The sequence below is a fragment of the Opisthorchis viverrini genome, assembly GCF_000715545.1.
Source record: "Opisthorchis viverrini unplaced genomic scaffold opera_v5_399, whole genome shotgun sequence".
In the NCBI taxonomy this organism is placed as follows: Eukaryota; Metazoa; Platyhelminthes; class Trematoda; order Opisthorchiida; family Opisthorchiidae; genus Opisthorchis; species Opisthorchis viverrini.
In genome coordinates this window covers 103,022-125,654 of record NW_008752058.1, presented here as the reverse complement: position 1 = coordinate 125,654, position 22,633 = coordinate 103,022, and the positions used below count along the sequence as shown (strand labels likewise).

At 47.2% G+C, this 22,633-nt stretch overlaps 1 protein-coding gene across 1 annotated transcript in view; it reads right to left on the bottom strand.

Annotated features, from left to right (window-relative positions):
* Window positions 1-22,633, bottom strand: part of T265_10728 (hypothetical protein) — a gene marked incomplete at both ends in the record, with an annotated part of 92,524 nt that overhangs the window by 6,504 nt on the left and 63,387 nt on the right. The window contains 18 exons of the mRNA XM_009177188.1: window positions 934-1,170; window positions 2,015-2,124; window positions 2,606-2,718; window positions 3,787-4,094; window positions 4,222-4,479; window positions 4,815-4,961; window positions 5,043-5,131; window positions 5,572-5,720; window positions 5,961-6,014; window positions 6,379-6,636; window positions 9,154-9,310; window positions 14,007-14,303; window positions 14,556-14,939; window positions 16,477-16,779; window positions 20,061-20,178; window positions 21,457-21,972; window positions 22,047-22,304; window positions 22,450-22,600. Of these exons, the coding sequence (XP_009175452.1) occupies window positions 934-1,170; window positions 2,015-2,124; window positions 2,606-2,718; window positions 3,787-4,094; window positions 4,222-4,479; window positions 4,815-4,961; window positions 5,043-5,131; window positions 5,572-5,720; window positions 5,961-6,014; window positions 6,379-6,636; window positions 9,154-9,310; window positions 14,007-14,303; window positions 14,556-14,939; window positions 16,477-16,779; window positions 20,061-20,178; window positions 21,457-21,972; window positions 22,047-22,304; window positions 22,450-22,600 (3,907 nt within the window). The remainder of the gene's footprint in view (window positions 1-933; window positions 1,171-2,014; window positions 2,125-2,605; window positions 2,719-3,786; window positions 4,095-4,221; window positions 4,480-4,814; window positions 4,962-5,042; window positions 5,132-5,571; window positions 5,721-5,960; window positions 6,015-6,378; window positions 6,637-9,153; window positions 9,311-14,006; window positions 14,304-14,555; window positions 14,940-16,476; window positions 16,780-20,060; window positions 20,179-21,456; window positions 21,973-22,046; window positions 22,305-22,449; window positions 22,601-22,633) is intronic.

Genomic DNA, 22,633 nt, shown 5'->3' with positions numbered 1-22,633 from the left:
AACGAACCAATGAGCGAAATTTCACTCAACTAGTAAAAAACGTTCAGCTGTAGCGCCATTTCGGTGCCTAGCTGCCATGCCACCAGAAGGAAGTACGAGGGCTGGGATACTGCCAGGTTGCCCTAGCATAGACAAGGAAGTCGAGAGGCAGAGGTCGAGTTCGAACCACGGACCTTCCGGTCAGTAAATTCGTGCCATCTCATCCCACTCAATTAATTGACTGGTACGGGGCTCGTGAGGCTTGCAGTGTGGCTCGCATAACGACATTTCATTTACTCATGGGTAGTAGGCCACCGGCCCTGACCGGATTAGTCAGTCGTTCGGATAGTTGAGTACTACAATGCGTCGTTCAGATATTGGTCCGTACATCACCGAAACATCGTATCATAGGATCTGCCTTCAGTTGACCGTTTAGCATTTACGTTGCATGTTATGTCTGTGAGCAGCCAATCCTGGATCGGCTCGGCTGAATAAAACAAAGCACTTGCGTGCGGACAACGTGGATTCAATCCCCGCACGAGTCTTGGTACGTTTTACGGGTTATTTCACTAGAACAGACGTGAAAAACACTTGGCTAAAGGAATTTTTCTGTTGTCTACAGGTGATATCGGTCGGATGAGGATTTACTTCTCACCAGACACGAACGACCAGAGTAGAACGCGATTACGATAACAGAGAAACGTCCATCTGAATGAACTTTCGCAGACGAGACCTGAACTTTTCTGGAGCATTATCTGACTGTTTGGCATTGTGTTCCAAGTTGACAACAGCGACTGTGAAGTTTCAAGTCGCATACAGACTGTGCAACAAAAATCCGCATCAATTGTATGTCGGATATTAGTGGTCCTCCTGTTTCTCTACCGTGGCAAAGCAGCGCATAACCTTTGAAATCATGACCGGAAAACGGAGACGACGAAAACTTCTGCTACTTACGTGACCGTAGAATGTTACTCTGAAGTAGGTCGCAAACAATCTGTGCCCATTGGACTCCGCATTGCCAATACGGTGGTAAGCATCCCCGATATGGTGAAAAATTTGCGACAATGCGACGTAGTCCTTGCGTGCTTCATAAACGGGCAACACGAGGGAGTAGATGGGTCGAATTGCTTCGAACAGACCCGCCTTGTCAAGAGTGGCAGCAGCCTCGTTGATGTCGACAAGCAGATCCTCCTGTCGGGAAAACAAACATGGCACGATAGAAGATTGTGAACACAACTAAAGAGAAGGCTGATTTGTCCTAGGAGGGAAGCGAGGTAATAGCCAACCCATGTTCAAATTGCGATAGCTTGAATGTCATGTCAGCAAACACACGGAGGTCAGTGATGACACGAGACAAAGAGTCAAGAGTAACTAATATCCTAACATCTATCCCGCATAGGAGAGCGGTTCTTATTGATAAGGTGGCGAGAGAAGCCGACTGTAGTTGGAAGGGAGCCACTACCTCACGAATCTCGAGCCACGAGTGCTTAGAATAGGACTTTGAATTCTTTGTCATGCTGTTGTGGGGTTTGCGGGATATGTATTGAACAGTCATCTTCCTGTTCTGCCGTAATTATTCCGGTGAGTCCAAACCAAACGGAGGAAGCACTGGACTCGAGTTTCGCTCTTATTAGACCGCATCAGCAGTGCATATCCAATGGCCGTGCCGGGGCTCGAACTCTGGACACCTGACAAGCGAGGCGAGCGTGTTACCACTACTCCACCAGCACACGCATCTGAATTTTTTACGTCTGAACGGGCGGAAGTGTTCACGCTTGAACGATGTGATTGGTGTGCCCGACTCATCATCGAAACGACAACTGTCCTGGTTGTGGCGATCGACCAACCCGCCTGTCAGGACCGAGAAGCAGTAACAAGAGCGATTTAGGGGTAATGCATGTGAGTTGCTATCCACTGGTTCCTCCAGCACCCACCCAAAAAAGGCCATCGCATACATTACTCACAGGTTTGATGAAAACCTCGACTTGTGGAATGTTTTCATATGGCATACATAGCACACAAAAAAACGGCTGACCTGAGTGTACGGGATTTCCAGCATAGCAGAGTCAGTTCGAAGACCGTTTTCTTCATGTGAAATGTTTGAAGAGATTACTTCAAAGGCTTCACATCCTTGCGGGTAATCGCCTGAATAAAACAGGGACAGGAGGGAACACCCAGTATGAGCAAAATGCGAGGTCTGTTCACTTCAGTGGGGGGGGGAAAGTAGAGGCAATAGATTGAAAATCATCGCATAGCACGCGTGCCACCACAAGCAGGTTGTTGTGGCTGTAACATAAACACACACACACGGAGAAAGGTCATCGCAGTTCACGCTTGTTCATGGCCCGTGAACAACCGTCATGCGTCGCGACGATCACGATGCGAAAGGTCACCAAGGAAAGGAAACAATCGACAAACACGTATAGGGAAGCGACGGTGAATCACCAGAATGCGTGTAGGTGTGTTAAAAAGTCCTGATGGGACGAACACGTGATGTGAACGCGACTGAAACTTACGACTAAGACAGTCTAAAATGGTGTTTGAAGACAGATGAATAGAGCGGACTTGACTGGGATGGACAGCATGGCCGATTAACATGAGAAGTCAGTTGTTCGTGATAGCTTACCTCGTCTGCGAAGATATTCAACCATCAGTGCCGCTATGTGCAGTTTCGTCATGGCCAGTTCTGCCAAGCTATGCGTTTTCATGTGGAGTTTCGCCAACTCTTCCAACCAGGTGCTAGTGGAAAAAAAGCAAGAGGAGAGGATGTGAATCTTTTGCTGGCAGGAGAATGACAATGCAATTTTCTTGTTGCCGCAATACGTGTAGGAAGGGAAGGTCATCGGAGAGTTGGCCTGATCTGAGACGGAACCGACCTGTCATGCTGAAAGCGAGAATCAGTACAGTCGCTCACCGGGAAAGTGATTCTGAAGCAGTTCGGACCACATGATTTGGCCAGTGAGATAATACCACGCCGCCCAAGCCTGGGAGATGCTGAGGTTGGGTTCGAACCATGAACCTTCCGGTCAGTAGGTTGGAGCCCTCGCCGCTGATCGATCTCGGTCGGAATGGATCATTGACTGCAGATGCAAACCTCCAGCTAAAATAGTCGGTCCATTCGACGAAAAAGCATCTCTAAATTGTTCCATGGTACCCAAAGGAAAACAGTATTATGGTGAGGGGACTGGTGCAAGAGCATTCTGGTGAAGTATCAAGCGGCCGGGAGAATGGTTGCACAAATGTCACCTAAGGTGCCCTCGGTGTCGACCACCAGGAATAATCACGGTGGGACAGGAAAGCGATGTGAATACCGACCACAAGAGTGGCCAAAAGCTTGGATGACCAATGATAAACGTAAAAAAAGCGATTAGAACAAAGCACAAAAGAGTTCATTCGTTGCTGGAAGGTCACTTTGCACACTCACATATACGTGTGACTAATAAAAATCTCTTGCGTCTCCCACTTCACACAACCTCGAAAGCGCCAATGGTGTTGCCTTAGACAGCAGAACAAAGCAAAGCAGTCCAATCGTCCGGAAACGCTCTTTGTTTCAGTGAACCCCACTATCAGATGGAGGAAGTATTAGCGACCACATTTATAGTGGATCTACTCGTTTCGTATGTTAGGGGGCGAATTCACCTTGGGAGGTGGGTGGACATTAAATGAAGAACCTGACCAATCTAAGTTTTCTGAGAGAAATGAAGATATGGGTTGGGACACGCTGGTGTCTTCCATGTAACCTTTCCCCTAACAAATCCACGAAAGAAACACCACTGGCGATACCGTATAGCAATAAAGTGAACTTACCGCCGGAGGGCTGGATTGCTGCTATATGACTTCGCCAGGCAATAGTGCAAATCGACCAGCTGCTCGGGATCATCACTGTGTCGACGCATCTCCGAAGTCGCCGTGAGAACCGTTCGAATTCGACGGAGCAAATCATTCACCTCATCCAAGAAGAGAGTACGCGTATTGCTCATGGTCCAGAATTTTGTGTCCTCTCGCCCTAGAGGACTACGTGTCATATCCGTATCCACCAAGCTGTGAAGGAGGCTCAAACTTGCATCGAAGCCGGGTTGGATTTCGCTGACCAGCTTCGATACAGAGATGATGGACTGTAAAGGAAATGACGACGATAAAGCTATTCGAAGCAGGCTTGATCACTTTAGCGTGCACATATTTTTTTTCAAATTCTGCGAAAGACGCGCCCCCCCCCGAGACAGCGCATGCTCCTACACTCACCTGGAGGTGTACCCGATGAAAGCCCGAGGTTCCGTAGGTCTCAAAGCTCGTTTTCCAGAGTTTGTACAAGAAACTGCAAGCCTCTATCCGGATCTGGCATGTCACATTGGCGGTTCGGGTTACCATGTCTTCCGTCGACGATGCTTCGGTAAAACAGGTACTGTTGGAGCTAACTGGCTGGGGCAGATTTTGGTTAGCGCAACGTAATCCAGCCACACAGAGTGCATTGAGGATTTCAGTGGATTCGGAAAACAGGACCTGAGGAGACAAATAAAAACGCATAGTGTGTGTGCTACTCATAAGTAGTACAACAACAAAAACGTTTTGAAGCTTCTGTAGACTCGACTTCCCTTGCATAAGTAAAGTATTATAATCCATATTCGGCTCATCCTCGGTCAACCGCCGCTCGAAATATGACCAAACTGACCCGCAACTACACCAGTCGAAAGAGTGGAGTGAATGCTTTTGGACATTATTCGGTCGGAGATATTGCTTAGCAAAACCGCATAATGAAACGCCAGAGTAACCCGTAAAAATGTTGACATCGTCCACATCAGTGAACAACGGATGAAGGGTTTCCACTTTATACTCACCTTTGCGAACCGACCTACGAACATCCTCAAGGCGGCGAATGTGTGACGAATCAGATGATCGGACGGTGTATGCATCAGTAGAGAAATGTATACCTCCAGAATTCCTTTAAAAATGGGATTGTTGGGCTTGCATGTTTCCAGTTCTTGCTAAAAAAAACAATGAACATCATGACAAGTAGAAGCAGCACTGCAGTAACATCGAGAGATTCTGTGAATATAAAAACTCACCCGAAACACAATGTTGAACGTGTGCAGCAGGTCCAAGACAATCAGCCCCGCTTCCGTCGCCAGATTGGCCTCCAGGAGAACTTTGAAGTCTGTACCGAAAATGGAACGGTTAGCGGAGTAGAGGTAAGGAAAGGCATGTATTTTTGTCTTGTGGCTACGTCACCAACCATGAACAACGTAAGGTCAGCCCCGTCGCCAGAAAATAGTTAGTGTTAACACACCGAAAAACATTTATTCCAGGGAATCACGTGCAAATTTACTGTTCAGAGGAAAGATAGAATACAATTTACAGACAAGTGCACTTGGTCCAATCACTAGAATGCATGACTGAGCTTAAAGTTCGGAGGAGATCTGAACGAACTGGGAAATGTGGACTGTGATTGACCTAAGCACTGCACACCTGATAAAAACTCTTTACGTCGGTGCTTAGGACTGAAGCGACTTCATTATGTACCGATCGTTTCAGATATTATCAGCTAAGGATATGTCTGCGCTATGCTCTTAAAAATGCAAACCCGACATCACGCACCAGTGCTTTCCGATTCCCAACTGTCCGGATCCATGAGACCCGAGGTGGGGCCAACAGACGCGTTTCGGGGTTCCACAACCGAACGCGCAACGGACCGCTTCAAAGACCCAGATATATTTGAACGACCAACAGCACTCCGACTTATGTGTCTGGAATGGACAGTCAGAAGGAAAGCACTTTGAAAAACTCCGTCACTGTTAGAAGACGTGAACATGAACCAGTTTGGAGCTAGGCGGTGTGCGAAAAAACGATACATCTGTTTGCTTTCTCATCCCCTGGACGAAAAACGACAGGAGTACGACTGGTTAGAATCCAAGAAGAGCAAACAGGGGGACTGATACGTATTTACTGGAAGTGGGTTGGCTAAACGCGAAAGCTGAGAAACTTACTCATAATTCAGAATGCACTTTTTGCCGCGGTATCGCAAATGTTGCACGGAGTAGCTGAGGTGAAAAAATATAAAAAAAACTCACATTCGCAGTTATTCGACACAGAAAAATTCGAATACTACGGATGGTCGTCAAATCGTCTGAGCCAGAAGCCCTATTCAGAATTTATTTCCTTTACGAGGGTTTTTGTGAGATATAACAAACTCGAGTCGTGAAAACGATGTCTGGTTTGGAAACCGATAACACAACAAAGCGCACATGAAGACAACGAAGATCCATGACATAATTATAACGATGATTATAAAAAGGGCGGCAAATCTCGACCAATAAGGACGGTGAATGATAAAGTGAGGGGACGACAAAAAAGCAAAGTATGTCACCAAATAAACGAAAAGCGCCTGTGACGAAGCGAACCTACTTGAGAATGGTAAGAAAGTGGATACGCTCTTGTGACGTAAAGTTCCGATAGAGTGAGATCAGCTGGTCCTCGGTCACAACGGAAAGGATATGAAGGACACAGACAAAGAGCTCGCGCTGGCACTTGTCGGTCAGACGTCGTGGGCCGATAGATGTGGCGCCCGAAACACCTGTCGGGCAGCGATGCTGATGCGGTTGGTTTTGGGCAGGGGCCGTGTGGGTGGAAGTCAATTGGTTCATATCTCCATTTAAGGAACGTCTGAAAAAAATTTAGGAAAGTGCAGTCACGAAATTGAATGGCAGCGAACCCAAGTACACCGATACTTCAGGGAAGGCCACCACGTGGAAGAGTGTGGAATTGAAATGGTGGCTTTGCTTCGGAAAGATCGTACATTGGATCGGACCGTATTGTTTTGGACTATCTACAATGGAAGCTTCTCCTCGAAAAAGGTTCGCTATGAGATCAAAATAATCGACGCGTTGCTTCCGAAATGAACAACAAAGCGGAAGATACATCAAAAAAAGACGGAACCTCGCGGACCGCGCCTACCTGATGAGCCCCAAGGAGGGCAAAATCGGTCGTGGGCTGTCGAAGAGCTTTCAGCAACCTTCTTAGTATCCTTTTTTTCATGAAACTACTCACGAGGTTGCTGAAAACCCTTCGACAGCCCACGACCGGTTTCGCTCTTCTTAGGGCTCATCAGGTAGGCGCAGCCCCCGAGTTTCCATCAATCCTATGTTCTATTTGAACCCAAATTGGACTGTTCTCGAGAAATGCACTCATTTGCAAATCAATTTGGTTTTCACGAGAGACTTAACTGAATCTCTCGTTTATGGTATTCTACAACTGAATGTGCTGCACACCTTGTTAGTAGTCTCCTCTATGAAGAATATCTACCATTTCCCAATTTAGGTCACATATGGACGTGATACAGCGACAGTCCACTTACAAGCGCCCAGTTCATATCAAGCGGCCACATGTTAATTGGCTCGTCCAGAGACTACTTCTCAAATAAAAGTTTCAAGCAAAATGTGAATTGTTCTTCTTTCTGAGCGTGAAACTTCCATCTGACAAGTCATCATTTGGAAAGGTGGTGTGATTGTCTGATTTGAATTGCGTGACTGAAGGATGAGGATCACCACATTGCATCTGAATGTGGGTAAATCAAACTGTGGACCAGGCGCTCGCGGCCAAACGATGAAGTGTTCGAACTACTGACCGGCAGGTCGCTGGTTCCAGACTTTTTGAAGTTCCGTAAGCTGCGAACTGCTGACGATTCCCAATGAGGGTGAAACATCTGTACAGTGCTCCTCGGTTTTTCACCGAGATGACTCAGCGAATTCACCGACCGAAAGGTCCGTGGTTCGAATCCGACCTCTGCCTCTCGACTCCCCCTGTCTAGGCTTGGGCAGTATCCAAAACCTCGTGCTTCCTTTTGGTGGCATGGCGGTAGGCGAGATGGCCCAAGTGGTTAGAGCGCGAATTTACTGACCGAAAGGTCCGTGGTTCGAATCCGACATCTGCCTTTCGACACCCCTTGTCTAGGCTTGAGCAGTATCCGAACCCTCGTGCTTCCTTCTGGTGGCATGGCAGCTAGGCACAAAAAGGGTGTTACAGCTGAACGGTTTATAGACTGTCTTCACGTGAAGAACGAAATCTCCACAAAATTTCCTAAATTTCATCACACTATCAACAACATGCAAGTAGCTCGGAGGGAGGATTAAATTCACCCGATGAGTGGAATTCCATCCGAGAAGTCGAGGAGCTAGTCAACACGTGTGACCGCATGAGAGGAGGGTGGATGTTGCCATATCCTGTCTGGATGCAGGGTCAGCCACTCGGTCAAGTGTTTTAACTACCAGCCGGAAGGACGCGGGTTCGAACTGCCCTAGAGATTCGTGAGATGCGCGGTCCCGGCGACTCCCAACAAGGACGAGAAATCTGCACAAGGTTTGACTGCTTCGATAATGGAACAACTACCGACTGAAGCTTCCTAAGCTCCTCATAGTGCTAATAATCAAGCATGTTTGTATATGCCGCTTTTTCCAAGACAACAAAAACACGGTGAAGTCAGGTGATCACTTCAATCGATGGAAGAGTCATGGGTAGTCAACAACGCCACCTACAAAGAGCGGGCAGAAGCTACCGTCCTCAATCCACAGTCCCCCTACCGTTGATGAACATGCGGTGCCCATTAAAAGGTTCACGGCCAACGTAACGCACTTGTAAAAATCAAGTAAAGTGGTCAACATGCAAGTTTTGGAGATAATTGTGAGCAGGTCTGTGTGTGATTCTGTTAATCCAGAGTGATCGGTCTGTTGTCAGTTGGACAGAAAAATGAAACAAGACTAAAGCGAATCAGGGGCAAAAGCGACACCCGGTAGCGTGGCCTCAGACGGGTAGACTCTCCACACCAGTTAGGGGGAACTATGGATGCTACGCTATGTGAGAAATGTGCTCGAACACTCGACTACGACTAAGATCAAGCTGGACTATCGCTCGCCACAATCTATGGTCCTCGCGAGCCGTCCAGAACGAACCTGGAAACATATATCGCTGGGTCAGCAGTTCAACTGAGAGGACTATACGAATGAGGACACGATAAGTGACCTAATCTAAGTGCGGTTGTTCCAGAAAGGTACCAAAAAGAAGATGGGTCTTCGCGACATCTGAATGCTTTCTAACCGCCAGAGGCTACTGACACCGACCACACATGACCTTGTTCAAAGTTTGTGGCTAAAATAAAGCACAGAAAAAAATAGACGTATCACGTACCCATTTGACTGAATCCAGCTTTCCGAAGTTAGTGCCGGAGGAGAGGGACGATTCTGAGGACCGTTGGCAAGGACACCCACGAGGGCCAGCACTTGGTTGCTCCACGCCTGATCCGGACCTTGGAAGACGAGGTGCCAGGAAAACGATCGATTGTTAGCTGACAAAGGTTTTCAAAAACCGAGCTGACGAAAGATGTCAACATGTCAATATGGACGGCGGCACCCTCTTGTTCCACCAACCGGCGGATACCACCTGCATCATGTGCCAGCCAGACTTACGACCTTCATTCACATCAGGTCAAGCTGTTCTCAAGTTTGTGCAACTGTCAAACAGGAAGAATGGCCACCCCTATTTTTACACTGCACACATGCAACTCGGCGCAACACCCATATGCGCGTGTGCACAGGGCAGGAAGTCAATCAAACTCCTCAAGTCCACGGACAACTACGAAGCGCGCGTAGCAGTTAGGCTGCTGAGAAAACCCGGATCTCTTCCAGATGAGCCCCGCCAAAAAAATAACCCGAAAAAGATTGGGAGAAAGAGCATATGAAATTTGTACTTTTAGTTTTTATTGAAGAGGGTGAAATTGGGACATGTCATTAATAATTTGCACGAAAAGGTTCGTTTTTCGGTGCCTTTGCCTCCAAACGAACTCACACAAGTAGATGTCCACTAAAGATCGGTGTGTGGCGTTTATTCTGCATCTTGTAGACGTGTCAAAGAGATTCGATGGTTTGTGCGTGAGCTCCAGTCGTTGGATCCACAAAGCTTTCGGTATGATTAACCGTTTCGGTACCTTTTTGCCAAAATTTTGGACCAGCAATAAATGCATAGAATTACTGTCCTAAACTCCATCCTAGATCACTCCAGCCAAGTTCCCTTTCAAAGACCGATCTCTTGCCGACACTGTCGGACATGCACCTCCACTTGTCAAAAAGTGTCATTTAGTGGCCATTGTTGCATAACGTTGCTGATGTATCACTCCGTGGCTTTGCAAAAACATATTGCCGTCTCCTTAGGATGAACGAGAGTTGAAAGCGTCAGGAAGTTCATTCAAGGTTTTACGTCCGAACGGAGAAAATGCTTGCACAAAATAGGCCTAGATGCGGATAAAGAATTGTTTTCATCAAAACTAGGTCAAGGTTGTGTGCGTACGTTAAATTGGAGCTGGCAGAAAGTGGCGGGGCTTAACTTTTCGCACACGCATTTTTTGCACTAGTGGTGGGGCTTATCTGGAAAAGATCCGAAAAACCCATCCTGCTTTCGGACATCTTAAGATCCATAACTTGACCACTACTCACAACCTGTGCACCAATAGCCGGTGATCCCGAACTGACGGATGTGAGAATGGGGCCTTTTGTTTACGGTTAACTGTACTTCATTCACACAGTGGTTCGCTATGCCAATTTCTCCAAACGAGGGAAACCCGCGAATTCAATGGCATCAACACCCAATACCCACGCTTCGTCTGTTCATCTTCTACCATTATTATCAGTGTACAGGCTATGTATATGTGTATGCATTAGTAACAGTCTTACAATAAGAAAATCGTTCAGCTGTGGCACCCTTCCGGTGCCTAGCTGCCATGCTACTCGAAGGAAGCACGAGGGCTGGGATACTCTCAGGTTGCCCAATTCTAGGCAGGGGAAGTCGAGAGGCAGAGGTCGGTTTGGAACCACGGACCTTCCGGTCAGTTACATCAGAATACATCAAAAGGTACCCTATCGCCTGAGCATAACTGGTGAAGGTCCGGACGCGGAACGTGTTTCCTTTGCAGCCTAACTGCTACACGTCTCTCGTAGTTGCCCGTGCATTTGGGGAGTTTGGTTGACTTCCTCGCCTGTGCGCGCGCATATTGGTGCTGGGCCGAGTTGCATGCGTGCAGTGTGAAAAGAGTTGTGATCATTCGTGTTTGACAGTTTCACAAACTTGAAAACAACTTGACCTGATGTGAATGAAGGTCATAGGCCGTCTGGCATGAGAAATTCCACAGTGTACCAGTGGTCGGTCAAGGGTGCAAGAGGGACAGTTCTTTATCACGTGATTTGTGACGCATGACCTAGTGAGTGCATACGTGGTGAACTGAGTAAACGAAGTAGCCTGAAGGAACAAGGGGGTGACTGTTACATGTGCAATCTCCTGTTGAGTGATCATTAGAGAGTACGAATCGTAGCGTCTCGTGAAAGGATGGATACTCCAACAGTAGGAACACTAGCAATATAGCGTATGTGGGATAGTGAACAAAGTGATTTGCACTCACCTTTCTTGTCTAAAAAGAAACAAAACAACCCGAATAGCCGGTATCAATAGATGGCAGACAGTTTTCCACAGACAAGAAGAACAATGTGTCGAAAGATTCGTAGCTCAGGTGAGTTTATTGGTTGGCAAGCTCGACGAACGGATCAACAGCCATCTACCTGAGCAATAACCAATAATGTCTAATGGATACTACAAGCTGTGAGTAAAGCCATTCTACGCTGAAACGCTGAAAAGCACAGAGCAGCTGTCTCATTCTCACCGGGGATCATCAACGCCACGAATCTTTATGGAGGTTCAAACTCGGACTCTCCCAACTAACACCTAAAGCCATAACGCACATGGACACAACGTGGAATCACTCATTCTCCAATCGGTGAACCCACAGTGCGGGATCAAGTACTAACTGGTTCCTGAACTGACAGGTTCTCACATAGAAGGTTCCTCCCTCTGAGCTGTTAGTGGTTCACCAGTAGCAAGAGATTTGAGAAGTGTTCACAGCTTCTGAAAGATGAGACACACGTGTGAAACGTTCTGACTTTTCAGCAACCTTATGAGTAGTACATTACAAAGATATACATGTATCGCGATATCTCCAATATCGTAGCGACTGAAACATGAGGCGACCTGGTGTAGCACATTCAGTTGCCTGGAAACATCACAAACGAGAGATTCAACTGAGTTCCAGGTGAGTCTCTCGTAAAACCAAATTGGTTCGCTTAGTTCTGAAGTCTCGTTAGTTTTCGACGACACTGCAATCCTAATACGATAGTCATTATTAGATTGACATTCGGAAAGGAGTGTCGATAACCCACAAGCAGTTTGTGCGCTCATTGAGTAGGGAGAGTCGCCAAGTTCCCGCCAACCAATCAACGCAAATTGTGCGCAATTCATCTGCACACTTATTTATTTGGAGAACACCAAAAACGAGGGGCTCGGTTAGGCCTTCCGTGCACACTGCGCTCACACATCTCATCACGTGACCTGAATGACTTTCAGCTCACCTATCAGTGACAAAAACAACTCTTTTCTGATCGTCCAAAAGCCTAAACCATACATCTACACACTGTTACTTCCATCCAGCCACTCATTTGTGGCCAATCCTTGACTTGGCAGGGGAGTATAAAGACCACGAAACGCTTGGGTGCCGCCGCTACAACTCGCCTTCCAGGATGGGGACCGCGTGATCCTTACTGCGCCTGGTTTGAGACACTGCGAGATATGGCTGCCAACGATGTCAGTGACGTTCTTGTTGTCAGTTTCTATCCAGATTGCACGAATGAAGGTTTGGAGGTGTAGGCACTCCAGAATGATTGTAGTAAGCCAACACTAAATCCCTACCCCGTCCACCTTTACTCTTTTCTTTGCAATAAGCCTTTCAAATAAATCATGGTTGTACAGCAGTGAAACATCGGTGTCGAACACTGATGTCAAGCTGTCAATGATGATGATGATGATTTGTGAATCAACTTGGCATCAACGGTATTAACTCAAATGAATCCCAGCTTATTGTCTCCTGCTTACGATATCCTTCAACGGAATGTGCTGTTCAAAGGCCACCTCATGTTTCACTTGGCACGATATTCGACATTACTTGCCCGTTTTCAGCGACCTTACAAGTAGTATGTTCCTTCAGGAAAATATATCAGTCGTTGTCGAGCTCGCGTCTCACACTAATCTGTCGATTCGGCCGCGGTAACTTCGAGTCAAACGCCTACTTTTTGTGTGCGAAATTGATTGGGCAGTACCAAAAATGTGACCGTAGCTACATTTTGAAGCTTTTGCACGCTCCCACTCAGCCGCAAAAAATCAACTGGGATGGCAAACCGTTTTTGTGCGTCTGAATTTTTGAAGAAACGTCTCACTTCAGGTTGAGGGGGGGGGGGTAGGATGTATTAACTCAAATGAATCCCAGCTTATTGTCTCCTGCTTACGATATCCTTCAACGGAATGTGCTGTTCAAAGGCCACCTCATGTTTCACTTGGCACGATATTCGACATTACTTGCCCGTTTTCAGCGACCTTACAAGTAGTATGTTCCTTCAGGAAAATATATCAGTCGTTGTCGAGCTCGCGTCTCACACTAATCTGTCGATTCGGCCGCGGTAACTTCGAGTCAAACGCCTACTTTTTGTGTGCGAAATTGATTGGGCAGTACCAAAAATGTGACCGTAGCTACATTTTGAAGCTTTTGCACGCTCCCACTCAGCCGCAAAAAATCAACTGGGATGGCAAACCGTTTTTGTGCGTCTGAATTTTTGAAGAAACGTCTCACTTCAGGTTGAGGGGGGGGGTTAGGATAGAAATTAACCGATCCCTTTTGGGCGGTTGGTATATTGCTCATCTACCCAACGGTGACGCTCACGAGCCACAGGCAACGTGTGCCCTTTAGGAGAAGGGATCGATAGTCAGTAGCGGGAATCTGGGGGGATTAACGGTTGTATTGAAAAGACGGTTGAACGGTGCTTTTCGGACTCTGCGTCTTGCAACATGCGAACCAAAATCTATCGGTAAAGAATAACACAATGATGCGCACCATCTAAGCACCACGTGGGAGATTTTTGCCGGAGAAGTTACACAATGTCTGACTGACTCACTTTCATGAAACTCATCCGCCATACGAATGCTCGTATCAAACTCAAGTTTATTCGGCCGAGATCGAACAGGGGCAATTTGACTGACACTAACTTCGTCATCTGCGACTGGGTCACCGGCAGAACCTCCGCCGTTGACCATATCCAGGCCGGTGAGAGTCAGAGTGCTACCGGTGTGGCTGGAGGCTGTGTGACTGTTTTGCAGACGACCTACAGAGTCACCATCGGATGGTTGGGCGTTGGTTGTGCTGCTGGAGTCGTCACGTGTTCGACGCCATTGTGCGTTCCGCAAAGGCATGCCTAAATAGATTGAAGAAAACATTCGACGGTGAGTCACTGATACATTAAGAGATATTTCGCGATCAGGTGGACAATTTCGGAGAATTTGGGTGAGGCGAACAGATACTGCAGTAAGACATCACAGCTCGGAACAATGAAAGTCTTCTGATAATCCAATTTCTGCCCTTGATCAATATAAATGCCGTAATGTGCTTACTGAGTCTAAGGGATGCAAACCAAAAACTGAATGCAAGCTGTTTGAGGCAGACTTACCAGCGATCCGATCAAGAATATGCGGAGCAACTTTATCATCTTTCGTCAGATAGGCGGCAGACGACGAACTTCCGGCGCTCAAAGCCACAGATCCATCGAAAATTGATCCACCTCCACTGCCATCCGATATGGAGGCGGATTCACCGCTGGACAGTGAGTGCAAACTCTTCCCGGCTGCCAACGTCTCCAAGGAGAGGTCGCTGACGATACTGCGTGGCCTTGATTGATTCTGACCGGTAGATACCCTACCAGATGGATGTGAACTGGGATTCGCCACACCTTTCCGGCGACTTCGCTCAGACGCAGCGACAGAGTTCGTAGTCTCTTGATCCCGGAATTCACCACGAGCGGCCGCAGCCAATACGGCCGCTTTGAGACCACCACCTGTATGAAGAGCAATTCAATGTTCATCGATCAGTCGTGATGGGGCACTCAGTAAGACCACAGCTAACCATTAGTAGACTAACCTAGGCGGTCACACATAATGGAACTCATCATCAAGACGATAATACACTAGATCCACACCGGAGACGCCGTGCTGAAAGCGGACACGCGTTATGCATGACAAAATCACTTCAACCCAAGCGACAAAATATCTTTTCCCGTAGAATCCCCACATGAAACATTACTCAAATGAATATCGCTGATGAATGAATATACGGATATGAATATGAATACTTGAATGAATATGCCCGATGAGTCGGGCACACCAATCACATCGCTCAAGCGTGAACACGTTCGCATGTTCAGACGTAAAAATTCAGATGCGTCCAACGTGCGTTGGTGGAGTAGTGATCGCACGCTCGCCTAGCATGTCAGATGTCCGGGGTTCAAATCGCGGCACGGCCATTGAGTATGCACTGCTGATGAGCTCTAATAACAGAGAAACTCGAGTCTAGTGGTTCCCTTTGGTGTGGACTCACCGGAATAATTACACCAGAACAGGAGGATAACCGTTCTAACGACAGTGGTGGAACATCGCTTCATTGAACATGTTTGATAAGGCGGCGAATACCAGGTAAAAAAACAAAGCACTTTTAGATGATTGGCTGAGGGTAAGAACCCCATCCCAACCGACCCGGAGTATCGGTCGGCCAAACGGGAGAACCCATAGGCAGCGGCAACGAAAGAAAATCCCATTACAACCAATCGATCATGCGGCAACAGCTAGAGGCCGACTTTTCCTACCAGCCTATCATTTGAGTACGCTTCGCGAGACCATTACCAGCAGAATGAAGGACGACACCACTTTCTTGGTGGAAACCATCCGGCAAACTTTTGTCGCGTCATAACTGTGTTTGGCTTATCAAGTTGACGACTTCTCTCAGGTCAAGCTCAAGCAGAATGGAGGGAAGCGTTGGGTGCCCAGAAGGCGAAAACCAGTAGGCAAAAGAGAAATCAGATGTGAAGGTCAAGCTGAATACTTATCCCTAACTGGACAGTATCACGAAGGTCAGCTTTCTCTCAGGTCAAGCTCAAGCAGAATGGAGAAAAGCGTTGGGTGCCCAGAAGGCGAGAACCAGTAGGCAAAAGAGAGATCAGATGTGAAGGTCAAGCTGAATACTAATCCCTAATTGGACAGTATCAGGAAGGTCAGCTTCCTGAAAGCAACCACTGAATGCCCGAAATCCACTGAGACTCTCAGCTCCGCTAGATGTTGACCAGACAGACAACGCCCCCTCAATATGCAGCGCGTCACAGCCGCGTGCGCCAGCATTGGACCGAGTTCAGACAGTTTCCTTCCAATAAATAGCTTGAGACCGTCGTACTTTTCGCACTCGCACGCACCCTCGCTCCTTCGGAATACAGCTCTTGTGTTCTCTTCTATGAGTCTCTTTTCTCCGGCATTAGGCACTGGACCGGGTCAGCAGTCACATACAACAGATTGGCGAATCAGCAAATATAACAGACAGTCACTTACCCGGAGGACCAAACACGTCGGAATGATCCAGGACCAAAGGTATCAACGGGAGATACAGGGCGGCAATGCGTGCCTGGCATTGCTTGGAAGCGGCATATCTCGGATCGAGTGTGTGCTTTGCCAACAGATTACGTAGTATACACAACGGTTGTCGGTGTAGCTGAGTGGGCGGACCACCAGCAGCCCAGCTGCCCGTATCAGCACAGCCGGCCAAGAGACAACTGACGCTTGAGAGGATTGCTCCGACAAGGAAGTGTTCCTGCAGAAATCGTTCGGTGAGACGAAGGTCATGAACCGGAGGACCTGAAGAGTTGAAACAGAGGAATTCGTTGAACAGAACGGATCAGAACGGAGCATGGAGGTCGCATGCACGACTAAAAGAGGCATGATCACTGCAACCTACAAGCCGGGATATCGATCACACTCACAACATTTACACGAAGGCATGAAAGGGTACAGTGAACAATGCTCCGATGGGCAAGAGAAGTCGAACTAACCAATCGGTTTGTCGAGCACGGCAACAAAATGACGTGCGACAGAAATAAATAAATACAAAAAAAACAACTGTGTACAGATGAAATGACCTTAGTGCAGGACCTGGGAGGTAACTCACTCTCACCGGCTGTACAAACATCACCACAATCAGCAGACGGAAATACGGTTCCGTCATCCAATTGCCGGTCAACTGGTGGATGAAAAAAGGTGTTGGTGGTGACGGTAAGCCGAGCGCAACCAGGCGTAGAGGAGGGGGGTGGTGGCCATTGCATTACATAACCGACAAACATAAGAACGACGGAAGCGCTATTTTGCGATATCATTTGGCATTTTTGTGATTGGTTAGAGGAAAATAAACCATGCGTTGAGTAGAATACCAAAAACGATCGATATATATCCCGATGGGCAGGCTGAACAACTAACCCGTTTCGGGGACGCCACTGCCATTCACCTCTAGCCAAATATAGGTACAATCCCGTTCCTTCGCATTACGACCACGGTTATCGTAACCGCGATCCTCAGCAATGTAGGCATGTCGGCATGCCTTCCCCCCAAATTTCCAGACTTAAACAACAAATGGTGAGACCGAATTGCTCGAACAAATTCACTCGGTGGCTAGCATTCAGGATGAGAATGGGACGCCTTTAAAGGTTTATACACACTGTTTTTTATTCGCACACGGTCCAAGTGGTTAGAGGGCGAATTTAATGACCGGAAAGTTCGTGGTTCGAACGTGACCTCTCGACTTTCCCCGTGTAGACTTGGGCAACCTGGCAGTATCCCAACCCTAGTGCTTCCTTCTGGTGGCGCGGCGGTTAGGCATCAAAAGGGTGCCACAGCTGAACGTTCTTTTACGAATCTTCATCCGTGGGGACATGCACACAGTTCTGGGATTGTAATCGCAACATCCAATGTGCTCATCCCTTCGCACCCTACGATCTGAACTCGTCCGTTTGGAGGGTGAATCTTCGTAAAAAAAGCTACAGGGCTTCCTTCAAGAGGAGCAGAGATTCACAAGATGCTCGAGGGTAACTCTACAGTAACTACGGGTAACTCTCTACGGAATAAAAGTAACCATAAATCAATTCATCATTCAGCTAACTTGATGAACCTTTTAGGACGGATTCTTCGATTCGAACACGAAAACATACTTGTTCTGACATCAACTTCAGTATCCATGCCACGGGCAATCCACTCAGAAATACTTTCTCCTACCCTAAAATACCGTTGTGTGCGAGGACAACATAATCGCCAAGTTAGCTCAGTTGTAAAGGCGCGAACTTATTGGCCGGATGGCCCGTGGTTCGAAACCAGCCCGGAATTTCGGTTGCTCCAGTCTGGACTTTTACGAACAGGCAGTATCGCAGCCCTCGTGCTTAATTCAGGAGACACGGCAGCTCGGCAACGTAAGCATTTTACAGCCAAATTATTACAGCTTTTATTTTATTTTCATATCTATACATATGCATGCATGTGTGTGATTGTTATATCTGCATGTCTGACTGCTGACCCACTCCAGTGCGTAGTGTCGGAAAAAAGACTCACAGAAGGGAACGCAACGAACATATTCCGAACGGGCGAGTGCGAGAGCATGAGGGCGTGCGAACGCGAAAATACAACGGTCTCAAGCTAGTTATTGGAGGGACAATGTCTAACTTGGTCCAACGTTGACGCACAAGGTCTGGCTTTGGTTCGAGGCTGTGACGCGCTGCATATTGCAGGGGCGTTGTCTGTCTGGTCAGCATCTAGCGGAGCTGAGGGTCTCAGTAGATTTCGGGCACTCAGTGACTGCTTTCAGGAATTTGACCTTCCTGATAATAATGGTAAGTAAAACAATAATCACTCGGTTGTCTTACGTTTGCTGCGATTAGTTGTCGTGCACCTCGAAGGAAGTACGAAGGTCCATATTCTACCAGGTTGTCAGAGCCTAAACAGAAGTAATCAGTCTCGTGCTTAACCCTTGAGCCACGTCGAGCTCATGTATATGGATACAACTAACAGGTACAACGGGGTTCATACACACACCAGTAGTATTTTCCTACAGAGCGCAATATTCCGAGAATATGGTGGTCGGTAACGCGTGACTGGCGACTGGCTTATAGGATTCCGTGAATGCGAAATTTGTGTCACCTACGGGTTAGTTTCTCATGGGAAGCAAAAGAATACAGTAAAAGGTAGAATGCATCGACTGTAACAAGGATTTGAGATTTTTCCATCACAATGGTTGGGGGTGCGAAGGCCACTGGATAGAGTGGGGAGCGGCGAGCAGGGAAGAGGAAAAGTTGAAAACCATTGCTCGGGGGGGGGGGGCAAGTTATGAAAAAAGTTTGAACAGACTGTTCTGGTTGAGAACACCAGCAACGCGGATCTCAGGACCCCCGGAAGATTTAGAAATTCAACGTGACCCAGGAAGTTAGTAACGAGCGTATTCATATCGTACGGGGCTGATAAATATCAACTACGCGGATACGTGCACTGATCGATCGATTGGATCAGAATCGTAACACCATCCCTAATTCGGAATTTTTGTCGCGAATCCTGAATACGGAAACACGAACAAAGCTGTCCACTTTGGTGAGTGAGTTCTTCAATACAAGGTCGAATGGACAGGGTCTGTGAGCTTTATGGATTAAAAAGATCACTCTAAAACTGAGCTCAACATATCACGTTACAATACTCATCCAAGCTTGTCAGGACAGAGAAGGATTCACATAGAAACAGTTCTGGTAATTCGAAATTATTCCAGCGCCTGTAGAAGAGTGGTTTGGTATAGCTTGTGTCGCTTCACAAGTGAGTCTTGTGCCACACCGGTTAGTCCGTGCGTTCGATGGTCGAGGCTTGTTGCCCCATGTGCATGACAACGTGTACCTATCGAAATTCAGCTAGTCAGGTAATCAAGACGAATGAGAAAGAATCGCCAAAGTACCTGCCGAGTGAATTGCGAAAAACAACAAAAATTGTGGGAAATTGAGAGAATCCGAGGCGAAAATCACCCGAAAAGGCATGTGCAATATGACCAAGACAGAAATCCGGTTACACGTAGCATTGGAGCCAAAAACGTGCCCAGTGACTAGGCCCTGGTCACTTACCTGTCCCATGGTAAGGATTGAGAGTGGGAAGGTTGAGTTGGACGAAATGCTCGTGTTGAGAAAGACAGTTGAGCAGTTGAAAGCGTAATTCGTTCCGCCGATCGATCACATTCACGGGCTGTAAGGAGGAGGTGGAGCAATATCCATGCGATGCTGTCCACAGTTTTCAATGGACTTTAACACAAAACATATGTAAGTGGAATCAAATGTGGAGGTTCAAAGATGGGATGACTTGAAACAACCCTAGAGAGTGACAATGACCCACACAATCTTCAAGCAATCGGATGACGTTTTATCCACTGCTCGTCAGACCACTCGCTTACAGAACAAATTCCAGAGTAACATACGTCAAGCTACACTTAAGCCACTTAAGATGGAAGGACAACTGATATGGATGAATCTTTAACTCCTACATTCGACCGACCATCCCCCAAATAAGTCGGATACGTCCAGCCCAAACATGATAATCGGTTTTCAGATCCGCACAAATTGCGATCTAATAACAGATCCTAAAGAACCACGCGGAGGCCGAACTGCTCCTAGCCGCTGTTGACCAAGGTGAGTCAGGATTTTGGCCGTCTTTTTGAACACCATTCTTGACATGTTGTAGGGGTGGTCTGTTTGGTGATTTTAGCGCGAAATGATATCAAACCTTTGCAGAATTCCTGATTGAAGGAGGTGAAATGAGCCTTTGGATCTCATCATTAGAAACCTCCAGATAAGGAGCCCTCATCATATCCTCTGCCAGTCATATTTCGCAGCCCTAAATCAGGACCGGACAGATGGCTGTAAGCCAGATGTATGTAAGCCGACCTCACTTTCCACAAAATGGAATGCAGGTGTGCGAAGGCTTTGTGGAGACCATCAATACGCCGTCGACTATATATTAAGCCTATCCACTGGGTGAATTGGTGGAAGTCTATAACGTGGTGGATTTTGAGATGGGCAGGCTATTCCATTCAGGTGAAGGATAACTTGGTCTTCGAAGTATTGATTTCCAAACATGAGTTAGATTATTGATCACCTGTTGAAATTCTCACGGGCCATTAGCCAAAATAATGATGTCATCGGCGTGAACCGGACTAGACACCTCGCTGGATACCAAAACTGGAGTTTTTAAGGATGAAGAGTAGGCCATAATGAGCTTGACCAGTTTCGTGCGACACTGTCGGCTAAGAGGAGTCGAATCAGACAAGGCCCGAAAATCAATGCAGCGTGATATGGTAGGCTACGTGAACTGTTCTCATGTTTGGTGTACACGACCTCATCCATGACAGGACCCTCCTTTGTTTGGCCTACACTGAATGGCTCCACGACTCGCTCCCACTCAAAGATTGAGTTTACCAGATCACTACGCACAACACAGACGAACACGGTACTTCAAACAACAACTTACCATTCGAGGGCCAACTTCTAATAAAATGAACAAATCACGGATCCGTTTCATCACGTAACCACGATCCATCAGGTTGAACAGATGACCAATAAAACGTGCTGTTACACCCATCACCGCACAGGCATTGACCTCGTAACCAAGCGATGAGATACGACCAGCTTGCGCGACCAGCTGATCCGTTGTGGTAGTCGACTGAAGCGTATTCGTTCGCAAAACGTCCTTGGTTTCCTCACCGAGCAAAACTACGTTGACAGCCTGTCGTTGTTGGGTAACGCGATTGACATCCACCGGAAGACTTGTCGAGCTATTGCGGTTGCCCGGTACATCTCGAAAGATAGCTCGTGTCAGAGATGAGTCACGCTGATCTTCACCACTTAGTGAAACCTGGCAGGATAAGGCCGTCGCAGATATAGGACTCCCATCGAACGGCGCCAAACGAGCTCCAATGAGTTTAATCAGCAATGCCAAATCGTCCGAGAACGAGGTGGTGAAGCGAGATTCGTTCGAACGGTCCGACTGGATAACGATAAAAAGTGCTGGTTAGATGGAGGGAGAAAGACGGGACAAAAGCGAGAGATGGGGTAACTTACCTTAATTTTCTGACTACTGATCAAATATTGTGCCATCGCCTTGCTCACGAGTGCGAGAGGAAACCACAGATTGGTGAAGAAATGTGTCAGTATATGATGAGCCAAATTAACATCGGCCAGCGTCACGACAAGGGAACGAACAAGAGCATGATGCAGTGGAATGGGTAGACTGGCCGGGAAACCCTTATCGATATCAGATTTGGCTTGCTCGCATATCTTGATGCTGGTGGAAGTGATCGCAGCGGCATCAAAAAAAAACTGTGGTGCAGGGAAGAAAAGAAAATTCAAAGGTGTACTCTGTCTACTCAAAAATAATAAAAGTAGTAAGAGATAAGTATCATATTCGAACAACACGAAAGTCGTCAACCATGGGAGACAACATACATGTGAAAAGATTTCTCACCTTTACATAAGACTTGAGTAGGTGATGTCGAAAGCCACTCGGAGAAGTCGTACTTAGGCCAATATCTCTAGTCTGCGCTCCACCAAGGACGGTCGCTGTGGATTTGGGTGAGCACGAGCGGTTCACTTCCGATAGTAACATTGCCATAGTCCTGTGAATAAAACAAGCGATCCACATGAGTAGA